General features: G+C 57.4%; 1 protein-coding gene across 1 annotated transcript in view; it reads right to left on the reverse strand.

Moving 5' to 3' along the window:
• Positions 1-1,644: 1,644 nt before the first annotated feature.
• Positions 1,645-12,287, reverse strand: part of TOP3B (DNA topoisomerase III beta) — a 30,259-nt gene continuing 19,616 nt past the window's right edge. The window contains exons 15-18 of the mRNA XM_043978896.1: positions 10,919-11,068; positions 5,521-5,621; positions 4,658-4,859; positions 1,645-2,974 (exon numbers count right to left, since the gene is read on the reverse strand). Coding sequence (XP_043834831.1) covers positions 2,493-2,974; positions 4,658-4,859; positions 5,521-5,621; positions 10,919-11,068 — 935 coding nt within the window. The 3' untranslated portion in view covers positions 1,645-2,492. The remainder of the gene's footprint in view (positions 2,975-4,657; positions 4,860-5,520; positions 5,622-10,918; positions 11,069-12,287) is intronic.

The raw sequence follows: 12,287 nt of genomic DNA on the forward strand, positions 1-12,287 counted from the left end.
AAAAAAAACCCCTGCTAATCCCTCTTCCATATGAGAGACCACTAGACTCTTGAAGACAGCAGTCATCTCCTCCCTAAAACGGTTTCTTCTCTTCATAAGACACACATTCCTGTTTCCTCGCACTGATTTTCCCATAGCGCAGTCTTGGCCCCTGGCTGTCCTGGTCACTCCTTCCTGGGTTCCTCCTGGGATGTCCTTCTTGAAAGGGATTGCCCAGACCTGAACAGCAGTCAAGGACAGCCAGAGTATCATTCTTTGCCATATTGCTCCTCCTGCAGCCTCAACTTAGGTCAGTCACCTAGTCTAATCCATCAAGAGGCCTCTCTTTGTAGCCCAGTGGTTAGTGCAGTGCTCGGCCCATGGCACACAAACATCAATGACTGCGGGGCTGAGGAAGAGGGCCCCCGGAGGGAGGTATTTTGCCTAGGGGTCAAAGAGGTGGTAACCTGCAGGCGGCATTAGACCGGCTTCCCGACTCCGAATGTGGATCTCTTCCCACTAAAAGCAAAGGGAAAAGCAGGAGAGAAAATAAGGTCGGAGCTGGGAGAGGCCGTGAAGAGCAGGGATTCAGTCATTTCTCCCGGCCTGCAAAGGAAATGGGAACAAAGGCCAGGAAGTGACCGGTCCACCCAGACAAGAGCCTCAACCCTCCCGGTCTTCTTCCTCTTTATGGGAAAACCTCGCCCACAGAATCACAGAATGGTTCATCTGGAAGGGACCTCAGTGATTTGCTGCAATCTGCTTTGACAAGTGGGGAAACTGAGGCCCAGGGTGGGGTCTGTGTGCGAAGTGCTTTGTCCAAAGTCAGTGAGCAGTCAGTGTCACAGAGCCGGGATTAGAAGCCAGGTCTCCTGCCGGTCAGTCCAGTGGGCATCCACCCTCTCCCAGCAGGCAGTGACCCCCTGGGGGTGGGACAGGAGGAGCTGAGACAAGGAGGTGACTCACCCAAGGTCAGAGTGTACACAGAAGAGGGACTAACAAAGGGCCCTGCTCTGTCCCTCATGTCCTACTGCCTCCCTTGCAGGGTCTGTGGGTACCCGTGGCCTGCTTCTATTTGGGGTGGGTGGGGAGATTCACGTAGGGTTGGGGACAAATGAACTCTTCTGCCTCAAAAGATTCAAAGCAGGAAGAATGCTCAGAAACTTCCAGGCTGGACAATCCCTTGTCCCAGGGCACAGCTAGCCCCAAGAGGATGTGGCTGGCTGAAGGCATCCTGGGGGCCAGGCCGCACCCACCCGCTGCCCAGAGGATGCTCCAGGCTGGGGGGGGGGGAGGGGAAGGCTCTGCCCCCTCCTCCCCAGCCAGCCCAGGGTATAATCAGGCTTTTGTTCTGCCCAGGAAGCACGAGTCCGGCTCTGCTTGGCTTGGGTGCCGGCGATCCAGTAATCACCCACACCCCAGGGGGCTCTGGAAGGTTTGGGCCCGATGAGCGACCCTGGGAGATGGCTCCCATGCCCGTCCTTATACTCCCTTTGCTCCTGGGGCTGTGCCGCTGCTCCCCTCCCTGCTGGGTCAGGAGCCTTCCGGGCCTCCATGGTGGGAGATGCCCCTGCCCTGTGGCTGCGCTCTCCCCGCTGGCCAGCCCCCCCCCCCCTGCAAGCACTGTGCCTGAGCTACTTTCCCAGTGCCCTTTAGACGTAGGCTTCCCCATCCAAGGGCAGGGCTGCCTTTCTTTTTGCTGGTGCTGGTATATGCTGGTGTTTAGCACAGTGCCCAGCACAGTGAGCAATCAGTGCCTGATCCCCCGTCCATGTTGCCAAAGTGCCTCATGCTCACAGCCCTGGGTTGACCCTGAAGACCTTCTGTCTCCCACTCCTAGGCCCAGATCTGCAAAGCTTCAGGGCCCCACCCATCAGCCCCGGTCCTGCCCTGGCACACTTGTGTCATTAAAAGGCCCTCTCTAGGGGCAGCTAGGTGGTGCAGTGGATAAAGCACCTGCCCTGGATTCAGGAGGACTTGAGTTCAAATCCAGCCTCAGACACATGACACTTACTAGCTGTGTGACCCTGGGCAAGTCACTTAACCCTCATTGCCTTGCAAAAAAAAAAAAGGCCTCTCTAGGTGCAGGCTGGGAAAAGGAGAGGAGGCGCTTGGTAAGGTCCCCCTTCAGTGACTGGCAAGGTGGACCCTGTAAGCTCGGGCAGGTCCTAGGCAGGCTTTGAGGGCAGCCCAGGGAGGACCAGCTCAGCCAAGAAAGGCTCAGAACATGTGTGCCCACAGCAGCCCAGGACGCTGCCCCCACTGAGGCCCCGGGGCCTCATTGGTGAACCAGGAAGGGCTGGGTCTGGGGGGGGTGGGGGTGGTGAGCACAGGAAGAGAGACCAGGAGAGAGTCGCCCCACACTGGCCTCAAGGACCACCGTCTCCTCAGGGCCCGGCCTCAGCCCAGCAACAAGGATGCCAACGGTCCTCCCTCTGAAGAAGTGAGACAAAGCTTTAATGGCTGCAGGGGACCCAAGGAGCCAGGTTTCAAAAGGTGTCCTGGCAGGGACGTCATACAAAGTAGGCGGCCAGGGCTGCCATCTTGTCCTTGGGCCGCCGGGGATTGAGTCTCCCCGCAGGGCGTCGGCCCCTGGCCCGCCCTCGCCCCTGCCTCTTCCCTGGCCCGCTGCGGTGCATGGGGTGGCACGGGGCCGCGTGCTTCAGCTCCACCAACTCCTGGAAGACCGGGTCACAGAAGACGCAGCCCGTGTGCTGGGTCTCGTCGCCCGGCAGGGGCGACTTGGCCTTGTTGAAGTCGACGTCCACCAGGGCAGCCTCGCAGGCCTCACAGGTGTCTGCGGAGACCCGGACCCGGTGGGCATTCTCAAAGAAGTGCACCACCACGCTGCACTTGTTGCAGGCCATCTTCCACTTGGGGCCCGATGTGGGGTCCAGCACCAGCACGCCGCTCTCACACTCCACACACTGGCCGATGCCCAGCATGCTGAGCGAGTGCTGGCAGGAGGGATGCGTACACTCATTGCAGCCCATCCCTGCAGGGAGGAGACAAGCAGAGGAGGCGGTGAGCCGAGCCCCAAAAGGCCGGGCTACCTGACTCCTGACCAGGAGGCCATGAGCGCTCCCCACAGCTGGCCAAACTCCCCACAAGAGGGCGGGCACCTGACCAGGAGTTCAGGGCTCATCTGTGCAGTTGTGGCCAGTTCCTGTGACGCCCCCAACCCTCAGGGACAAGCCATTCCAGCTCACAGGTTGAATGGATCAAAGCTGGGGGATGGGGGGGTGGGGTGTTTCCAGAGAAAATCCAGGTGAGATGAAGAGCAAAGGGATTGTAACCAAGAGCACAAAGTGCTCACCTCTGCTCCTGCCCGGGCTGACCACCTCCAACAAATGAAAGCCCTCAGCCCACCCACCAGGCGGCAGCCAAGGCCTACTTTTCTCTGCTGAGGTGCTGGGGCTGCCTGAACCGAGGGAAGCCCCCCCCCCCAATCGCTGGCTGTGTCCCCACCTCCCTCATACTAAGAAAACCTTCCCTGGCTCAGGCGCCAAGATGGAGTGGCCTCCCAGTCTGGGGGGCTCACCCCTTCGAATCCTTCTCCACCAGCTAGCGGCATGTGCTCTCCCGAAAGCTGGGTCGCCTCACTGTCACCCCCAAGCTCCAGAGGCCGCCCCAGCCCAGCCTCATCCTATGTGCCCCCCTTCCCATATCCCACCTCCCCACCTTTGTCCAGGTTGTCCTGATGCCCAGAATGCCCTTCCTCCCCCCCCCCCTTGGAATCTCTTTTTCTTCAGCACTCGGTTCCAGCCCCCTCCTCTGGGAAGCCTTCCCTGACCTGCCCAGCCCTGCCAAGGGCCCAGGGCCCTGCCTCTGCCCCAAAGCTCCCTGGTGTTTCTTCTGCACACACCTAGTTACACACCCATGGTTTTGGTGTCCCCATGACCTGGCACAGGGCTAATGACACGCTTGCTGCAAACACCTCTATGCCGCTAACTAAACCACCCTCACTGGCCATTGGGCCATTCAGTGAGTTCCAAGCTCAGCTTCCTGCCCCCTTCTCCAAAGTGGCTCCAGGGGCCCGGCATGCCCCTGCACGGAGTAGGCACTTACCGAATGTTTGCCAGGCCCTTCAAACAGAAGCTTTTGTTGCTGTCAAAGGGGCCCCAGGCTCCTGGCCATGATTATTATCCCTGCCCCCCAAGGAGGATACGGAAGCTCAAGTTCAATGACTGGTGTGGGCCTGATCAGAGAGAGCCTCGCTACGAAGCCGCCTGTGATCTGCAGCCTGCGCCCCCGCTCTAGTGTGCAGATTCTAATGAGCGGGGTTCTGTGGCGACCAGGGTCCTGAGCCCGTCCCTGCCGCCTGTCACACACAATGCTGAGCACCACAGCCGTGTCAGCCGTTATCATTATCAGAGCGTCCTCACTCGCTCTTCTACCTGGCCTCCAAACCCTTGCCCCAGCTGGCTGGGCCCAACATCCTGCTTCTGCCCCCCATTGTGCCAGCCCAGCCTGTCCACGCTCACTTCCACTGCTCGCCCTGAGCTGGCACCGCCCACCATCCCCCAGGGCCCAGCTGGGGCCCTCTCCTCTGACACGGTACCCTTTCCTCTCCAGAGCTTACTTGAGGAAAGCCTGGCCTATGTGTCTAACATGGGGTTGGGCACTGGGCGTTGGCCAGGGAAGGCTTCCCAAATGCCCACCAGCCCAGGGGCTCTACCTTTCTTCATGTCCCTGAAGGGCGGGTGGTTGTAGCAGTACGGGCACAGAGGGTAGCTCTTGCCCCTGGAGCCTGAAGACCAGAGGACGAGCTCAAAGTCGTCCAGCGGGCACCGCAGCTCCTTGTAGAGTTTGATGGTGCCGTTCTGGGGGAGGGTGTAGGTCTCGTCACAGTGAGAACAGTGCAGCCGGCTGGGTTTGGCCTAGAAGCGGCAGGCACAGAGAGCAAAGGCATGAGGGTCCCAGGCCCAGCACCCCCCCCCAAGGATGGGGGCCCACTTGTGGCTACACCCCAAGAAGGAATTCTTTCATTCGCTGCATTAACTATAACTGCTTCTGCACAGGGGCAGCTAGGGGACGCAGTGGAGAAAGCACCGGCCCTGGAGTCAGGAGTACCTGAGTTCAAATCCAGCCTCAGACACTTAACACTTAACTAGCTGTGTGACCCTGGGCAAGTCACTTAACCCCAATTGCCTGACTAAAAAAAAACAAAACAAAAAAACCCCTGCTTCTGCACCTGATAAATGGCTGCTCCCTCCAAGTCTGGGATTCTCTCCTCAGGTCACAGGCAACAGTGGTGGCTGCTCTGCCTGAGGCCGCCGGCCTGGTGAGGTCTCCTAACTACCCTGTGACCTCAGGCCAAGCTGTCCCCCTCAGGCTCCCCCTGCCTTCCAGCTCTGTGAATGCCTGATCTGTCTTCTCTGATGGGTGGGAGTATGGTTGGCAAGCCCCTCGCCCCCCCCCCCCCGCCATGTAGCTCTGTAGGGAAGGGGCAAACAGCAGACGGGCCAAGTGTCAGTTCTCTACCTCACTCGGGTCTCTGGACCCCTTTAGCCCAGGGAGGCTGGGCCTGGGCACTCATACCTGGATATACTTCATGAAACGATGACACTTCCCACATCGGGAGAGAGGTTTACCAGTGGCAGCGAGGGGCGAGAAAGATACTTCCATCAATTCGTCCATGCCTGAGGGATGAGGAAGGCAAATGTGACCGTCAAACGTTCCCTGCTCTCGCACCCCATGCCCAGTGCCCTACACACAGGACGAGAACACTGAACGTTTACTGAACTGGACATTGGCCATCGGGGACAGTGAGGCGGAGCTGCCAATGAGCGGCAAGCCAGTGGCACCAGACCCAGATGAGGCTGCCAAGAAGTCTGTGGAAGATGGGAGCCCAAGGAGTGGGCACACGAGGGAACCAGCTGTGAGAGTCAGGATGGAGAGTGGGGTTGGGGGAGCTGGAGGTGGAAGGTACAGAAGGCCACGTCAACAACTGGCTCCAAACATCTGCCCAAAGCCCTGCTGGCCAGTGTTTCCTGACCCTCATCCATGGTCTTTTCTTTTTTTTTTTTTTTGTTTGTTTGTTTTTTTAAGTGAGGCAATTGTGTGCCCAGGGTCACACAGCTAGTAAGTGTTAAGTGTCTGAGGCTGGATTTGAACTCAGGCCCTCCTGACTCCAGGGCCGGTGCTCTATCCACTGTGCCACCTAGCTGCCCCATCCATGGTCTTTTCTGAACCTGCTGGACCACACAGGCCATTGGAAGGTATGCCGGCTTCCTTCTGCAGTCCAGTTTAATGAGAAGAAAATGTTAAGCTCATTCCTTTATTCAGTCAACACATACTAAGCACCAACAGTATGCACTGTGTTGGATGTGGCTCTGGGAGAGGCACACAGATGAATGAGCCCTGGTGCCGCCCTCATAGGGGCTCAGAATCTAGGAGCCGGCACAGGAAGCCCCAGGACACAAGAGAAAACAAGCAATCCTTGAGAGGGAGGCAGCTAATGCAGCAGAGGAGCCAGCTTCAGCCCGGTGGTCAGAAGGCCCGGCCAAGGCCTAACATATCTAGCACTGACCCCAAGAGACTTCACCTCATCCCCAAAATGGGATCTTGAAAACCTGACCCTCCCCCCCAGGTCTGTTGGGAGTAAAGACCATCACACACCTTAAAGGTGCAAATGGGAGGAGGAAGAGGATTCACCGCAGCTGAGGGAGAAGGGAAGACCCCCTGAAGCTCTGAACTGGGCATTGTAAGAAGGGCGTCAACAGGAACGACCGAGAGGGGCAGAAGATGGAAGCAAACATTGCTCAAAAGACTTGCAAGCTACGGCTAAGTAGGAACATGCGCCGAGTCACTAAGCGTCAGAGAAGTGCACGTGGAAACAATGCTGAGGTTTATTTCACACTCAGCAAACTGGCCAAGATGATAACGGATGGGAAGAGTCCCTGTGAGAAGCACCCCCACACACCGGGGTGCGGTCCGACTACTCTGGAAACCCAACTATCCGTACTTTGTGACCTGCACGCAGCTCTCCCTGCAAGGGAGGTCAAGGAAAGAGGCCCCACATTCACCAAACCATCCACAGCAGCACTTCCTTACGCAGCAAAGAACTTGGGGAACAGCTAACCATGCCTTAGGTACCCAGAAGTAGCAGTAAGGCTGGTTATTTCTGGAGACCAGTCATGGCAACCCCTTGGCTGGACCCAGTCAGTCTGTTACCTAGCCCTTCCACTAGTTCTGCTAAGGGGAAATACCACGTCATAAGAAATGACAAATAGTGGGCAGCTAGGTGGCACAGTAGATAAAGCACCAGCCCATGATTCAGGAGGACCTGAGTTCAAATCTGACCTCAGACACTTGACACTTACTAGCTGTGTGACCCTGGGCAAGTCACTTAACCTTCACTGCACCCCCCCCCCCAAAAAGATGACAAATAGGAAGCATTTACCACAGCCTATAAAGACACACGACCTTGCACAGAATGAAGCCAGCAGTCATTAAACAACCTTCACTAAAGACAACATCAATGTGTGAACTGACCCGGCCATTTGGGAGAGCAATTTCAACGGCACATATGCTCTGATCCGGCAATGCCGCTGCTAGCTCTGTAGCGCCAAGAGATTAAAAACAAAAAAAGGACCCACGTATACAAAAGTAATTACAGCTGCTTTCTTTGTGGTGGCAAAGAACTGGCAACTGAGAGGATGTCCATCAATAGGGGAATGGCTGAACAGGCTGTGGCGGATGAATGGAACAGAATACTATTGTGCTGTAAGAACTGATGAGCAGGGGGGCAGCTAGGTGGTGCAGTGCATAAAGCACCAGCCCTCAATTCAGGAGGACCTGAGTTCAAATCTAACCTCAGACACTTGACACTTACTAGCTGTGTGACCCTGGGCAAGTCACTTAACCCCCACTGCCTGCAAAAAAGAAAAAAGAAAGAAAGAAACGATGAGCAGGGGGATTTCAGAGAAACCTGGAAAGACTTAAGTGGACTGATGCTGAGTGAGAGGAGTGGAACCAGGAGAACGTTGTACACAATGACTGCAACATTGTGTGATAGACCCAGCTCTTCTCAGCAGTGCAACGATCCAAGGCGGGGCCAAAAGACTCAAGATGGGAAACACTCTCCACATGCAGAGAGAGAACCGTGGAGTCTGAACGCAGACGGAAGCAGACCATTTTCACTTTTGTTGTTGGGGTTTTTTTGTTTCTTCTTCTTGTGGTTTTTCCCTTTGGTTCAGATTCTTCTCTCACAACACGACTGACGTGGAAATATGCTCAACGTGACTGTAATGGGTAACCTGTACCAGACTGCCTGTCGGCTTCAGGAGGAGGGAGGGAGAAAAATTTGGAAATTTGGGAAAACGAATGTTGAAAACTATCTTGACATGCAATCGGGAAATAAAATACTATTAAGTGAAAAATAAAGAAACACCAATGAAAGGGACAGAAGAGCTGGCGGCTGTATGGAGCCCCAGGGTGATCAAGCCTGCCTCCAGTGGCGGCTATCTTGTCTTTGGAGAAATGGGCACCCTGCACAGAGAAGGCTGCCCGCGCTGTTAGATATGACCTTTTCTCATGGTTAAAAGGGGGTTAGGGGGAAGGGGACTATCTGCAGTTAAGTGTCAGCAAAAGAAAAGGCATCAATAATACTAAAAGGAAAACTTTTGTAGATGGCAGGAATCAGTGGCAATAAGGGAACCAGGCATTCCTGCCTCAGGAGAAGGGGTGGATAGGAGTGGCACAAGGACAGGGGGCAAAGGGAGCAGGGAGTAAGAAAGACTGAAGAGGTCATGGCTTGAACCAGAGGGGCCTGAAGAGTCATCCAGCCCCACCAGGGGAGGAACAAGAGGCTCAGAAGGCAGAGGGGGCCTGCCAAGGGTCCCACAGATGGTAAGGGGCAGAAGCAGGCCCTGGGCACTTTGCTGTCAGGGCCTCTGTTCTTTCCAGGAACCCATGCTGTCGGCTTGCTGGCCAACCGGAAGCAGGGAAAAGAGAAGGAATCAAAGATGAATGTCGACCCCTGGCACAGTGCCCAGTATGCAGTAGGTGCTTAATAAGATGTTTGCCTAGGCTGCTTTATAGAAAGAGGGTGGCTGCCGAGGCCCCTTCAGTTGGGGGCTCTGCATGCTTCCCTGTGGGCATATCGCAAAGGTTTCTCTTCTTCTTCACAGAGGCCCGAGTTTACCTCACGGCCTGAGACGTCATGTGGAGGCTGAGGACACTGCGGCTCACACGCCAGGAGGCCCGTGGGCTCCCTCACAAAAGACCCTTCCCTCAGGGCTCCTAAAGCTTGAGCTCTCCTGAACCTCTGTCACTTGCTAAGTGCCCCCATCATGCAGGGTATGTGTGCCTCCCGAGTGCGTGGGACTGCACAGTGGGGCCAGCGTGCCAACCCCAGACTTCTGGGGCACCAGACAGAGTCTCACCAGGGCAGCCTCGCACACGCCCCAAGCAGGACGCCCACCTGGCCAGGACACCGGGCAGAGTGAGCAGAAACAGGCGCGGGCACGGGATGATCAGAAGACAGGTCAGGCCTGAGCTCAAGCTCTGCCGTGGGACTGGGGGAGGGGGGGGCGGGGTCTCCCAAGCTCTGCAGCCTTTGTTTGTCTCCTCCCCCAAAGGAAGGCATGGCCAGGATGCTCCCTGAGGTTCTCCCGGCTGCCCTCCCGACTCTCCGACCACAGCAGACGCTCACTCCAGCTCTGGATTCCTCACCTGATTGGCTGGACACTCTGTCCTCTCCTGGCATAGGCAGCCCCAGTGCCTGGCACGTGGTAATTGCCTAAGAAATGCTTGTGAATCTGCCCTCCTTCCTGCCACCACTGATAGGAAACATTTCTGGGTTGTTTTAAAATAGATTTGTGTTCTCTGTGGTGTGACCCCGAGCCCAGAGTGGGGAACAATGGGCAGTGCTTGGCCCGCTGGCAGCCTGAGGGCCGTCCCCAACTGGGAGGAGGCTCAGGGGGAAGGGACCATGGCCTGCTTCTCTGGGGCTCCTTCAGGAGGCCCGGCCAGGCCATGGAAAGAACACCTGGCTTGGAGCCTAGCCTTAGGGTCAAGTTGTAGGTGCCACATTATGGGCACCGTGCAAGTACCACCCTCCCCATGCCTCAATTCCCTCCAAGGGGCACAGTAATCACAGATCACAGAAGCCTAAGAGTGGGAATGCCTCTGGGCTGTGTAGGGAGGGATGTGCCCACTGATACCCCCCCAGCGTCATCCAAGCATCAGAGGACACTCCTGTGGGGGTGGAGGGTGGGCGTGGGCATGCTCTGGGAGATCTGCTGTAACCAGCACCAGGAGAGGGAGGGCCTGGGGCCAAGACCCCACCCTGGCTGTGTGACCCTGGGCGAGTCATTCACCTCTGAGGGCTCTGAGGGGGTTTCTTCACCAGAGCGTCCCCCGCACCAGTGAAATTACCGGTGCAGTCCCTGTCCCGAATGCTGTTGTACACAGCAGGTGCTTAGTCAAATTCCACTCCCTTCTCTTCCAGGCTGTGGCACCTTAAAAGGCTGAGCACATGATGCTGGGCACTTCCTGTCTGGGTCCTCCTGGCCCATGGGCTCTGCAGAGTGAAGCTCTGGAGCTCACCCAGCCCTGACCACCGGTTGGGTGAGCAGGAGGACCCTCCCCTTACCCCCATTCAGGAAGGGGAACAGAAGGGCCTTCTTAAGCACAGCACCTCAGAGGTCATTCCCCTGCCTGGGAGGGGCTCGGGACGTTTTCTCCTGGCTGATGTGAGGGAAGAGCGATGGAGAGTGTGGAGCGGGCAGACCTGGCAGACCTGGCTTCACCTCCCGGCTCAGACACTCGCCCTACCTGAGGCTGTTTTCTCATCTGTGAGGTGGGTAGGAGACAAGCCGAGGAAGGCGCCTGCTTGTTAGACATGGGCAAGGGAGAACGGCTGATGTCAGAGGACATCCCTCACTGACCTGAGTGGGGCAGGGTGGGGTGGGGGACCTTGCTGGGGCCTCACCAGCAATGGAGTCCACAAAGTAGTGGAACTTCCTCTTGAAGATGTTCAGGGTGTGCTCCAGCACCTGGCGGTAGTCAGCCTTGCCCAAGGCGATGAGGCTGAGCTGCTTCTCCACGGCGCTTCGGATTGTTGGGAGCACCAACTCAGCATCTGGCCAAGAACCGGAGAGGGAGGGCGGGCCATCAGCAGTCAGCTGGCCCCAGCTGACAAGCATCCCCCCATCTCTGAGCCGGGGGCCCTGGCAGGCCCCGCCAGTGCTGTGGAGAAGATGGTCTTCTTCACTGACCAGCCGGGCTCTGGCAGGAATTGGACGTGGCCACACCTCGGGTAGCCGTGAGCTCAGCCCGAGACACACAAACCATCCCAGGTGGCCTTGCTGAGTCAGGAGGGTCCTCAGAGGCCATCCCTCTGACCCCTTCCCTCTCCAGAGGCCCCACCACAAGTGGTCGGCCAGGCCGTGCCTTGAGCCTCCACTGAATAGGCACTGACGACCCCCAAGAAAGCCCTCTGTGCTTGTGGGCCTAGACTGGCCTCTTTATACCCAGCATCAGCTGCTCCTGGTTCCATCCTCTGAGGCCAAGCAGAACCACCCACCTGACAACCCTTCAAACACAGGAGGCATCTTAGGTCTCTGCTCAGCCCTCTCAGTCCTGAGTGAGATGAGAAGAAAGCCCGGGCTGCCTCTGAGCAACACAAGGAGCTCTGCTGTTACTATCACCACTGGACAGGAGCCGTCCTCCCCACCCCGACAGCAGAGGTACGCCCTTCTCTCTGGGCCTCCCTCCCGGCTGGCCTCCTCCCCTCTGACCCATCCTTCTCCATCCCCTTTGCTGGGCTCCTCCTCCAGATCACCCCCACAACTGTGGCTCATCCCTAAGGCTCCGTCCTCAGCCTGCTTCCCTTCTCTCTCCCCCAGTAACCCGGTCAGGGCCCGTAGGGTTAACGGCCATCGTCAGAGAGGGAGATGCCTTGGCCAGCTGGGGCTCCGGCCCCAGGCCCCCAAGCTTCAGCTCCACATCATCACTGCCCTCAGACATGTCCAACTGGACATTCCAGAGTCGCTTAAACTCAGTCAACTGGTTCTCGTTCTCCAACTTCCCTCTTCCTGCCCCAGATCCTGCCCTGCTCCCAGCCTCTCTAACCTTGGCATCACATGGGACGCCTCCCTCTCTCTTACCCCACGCCAGCCAACCTGTGGCCAAATCGCTTCATTTCTCCCCTCTCGACGGCTCACTGCCAGAGCTGCCAGCCCAGTCCAAGCCCACATTGCATCCTGCCCACGTGACTGTGACAAGCTCCGGCCTGTCCTCCAGCCTGGTCCTCCCGTGGCCGCTGCCACTGCCACTGCCAAATGATCTTGTCACGTGAC

The sequence above is a fragment of the Dromiciops gliroides genome, chromosome 1 (genome assembly GCF_019393635.1).
Source record: "Dromiciops gliroides isolate mDroGli1 chromosome 1, mDroGli1.pri, whole genome shotgun sequence".
Classification (NCBI taxonomy): Eukaryota; Metazoa; Chordata; class Mammalia; order Microbiotheria; family Microbiotheriidae; genus Dromiciops; species Dromiciops gliroides.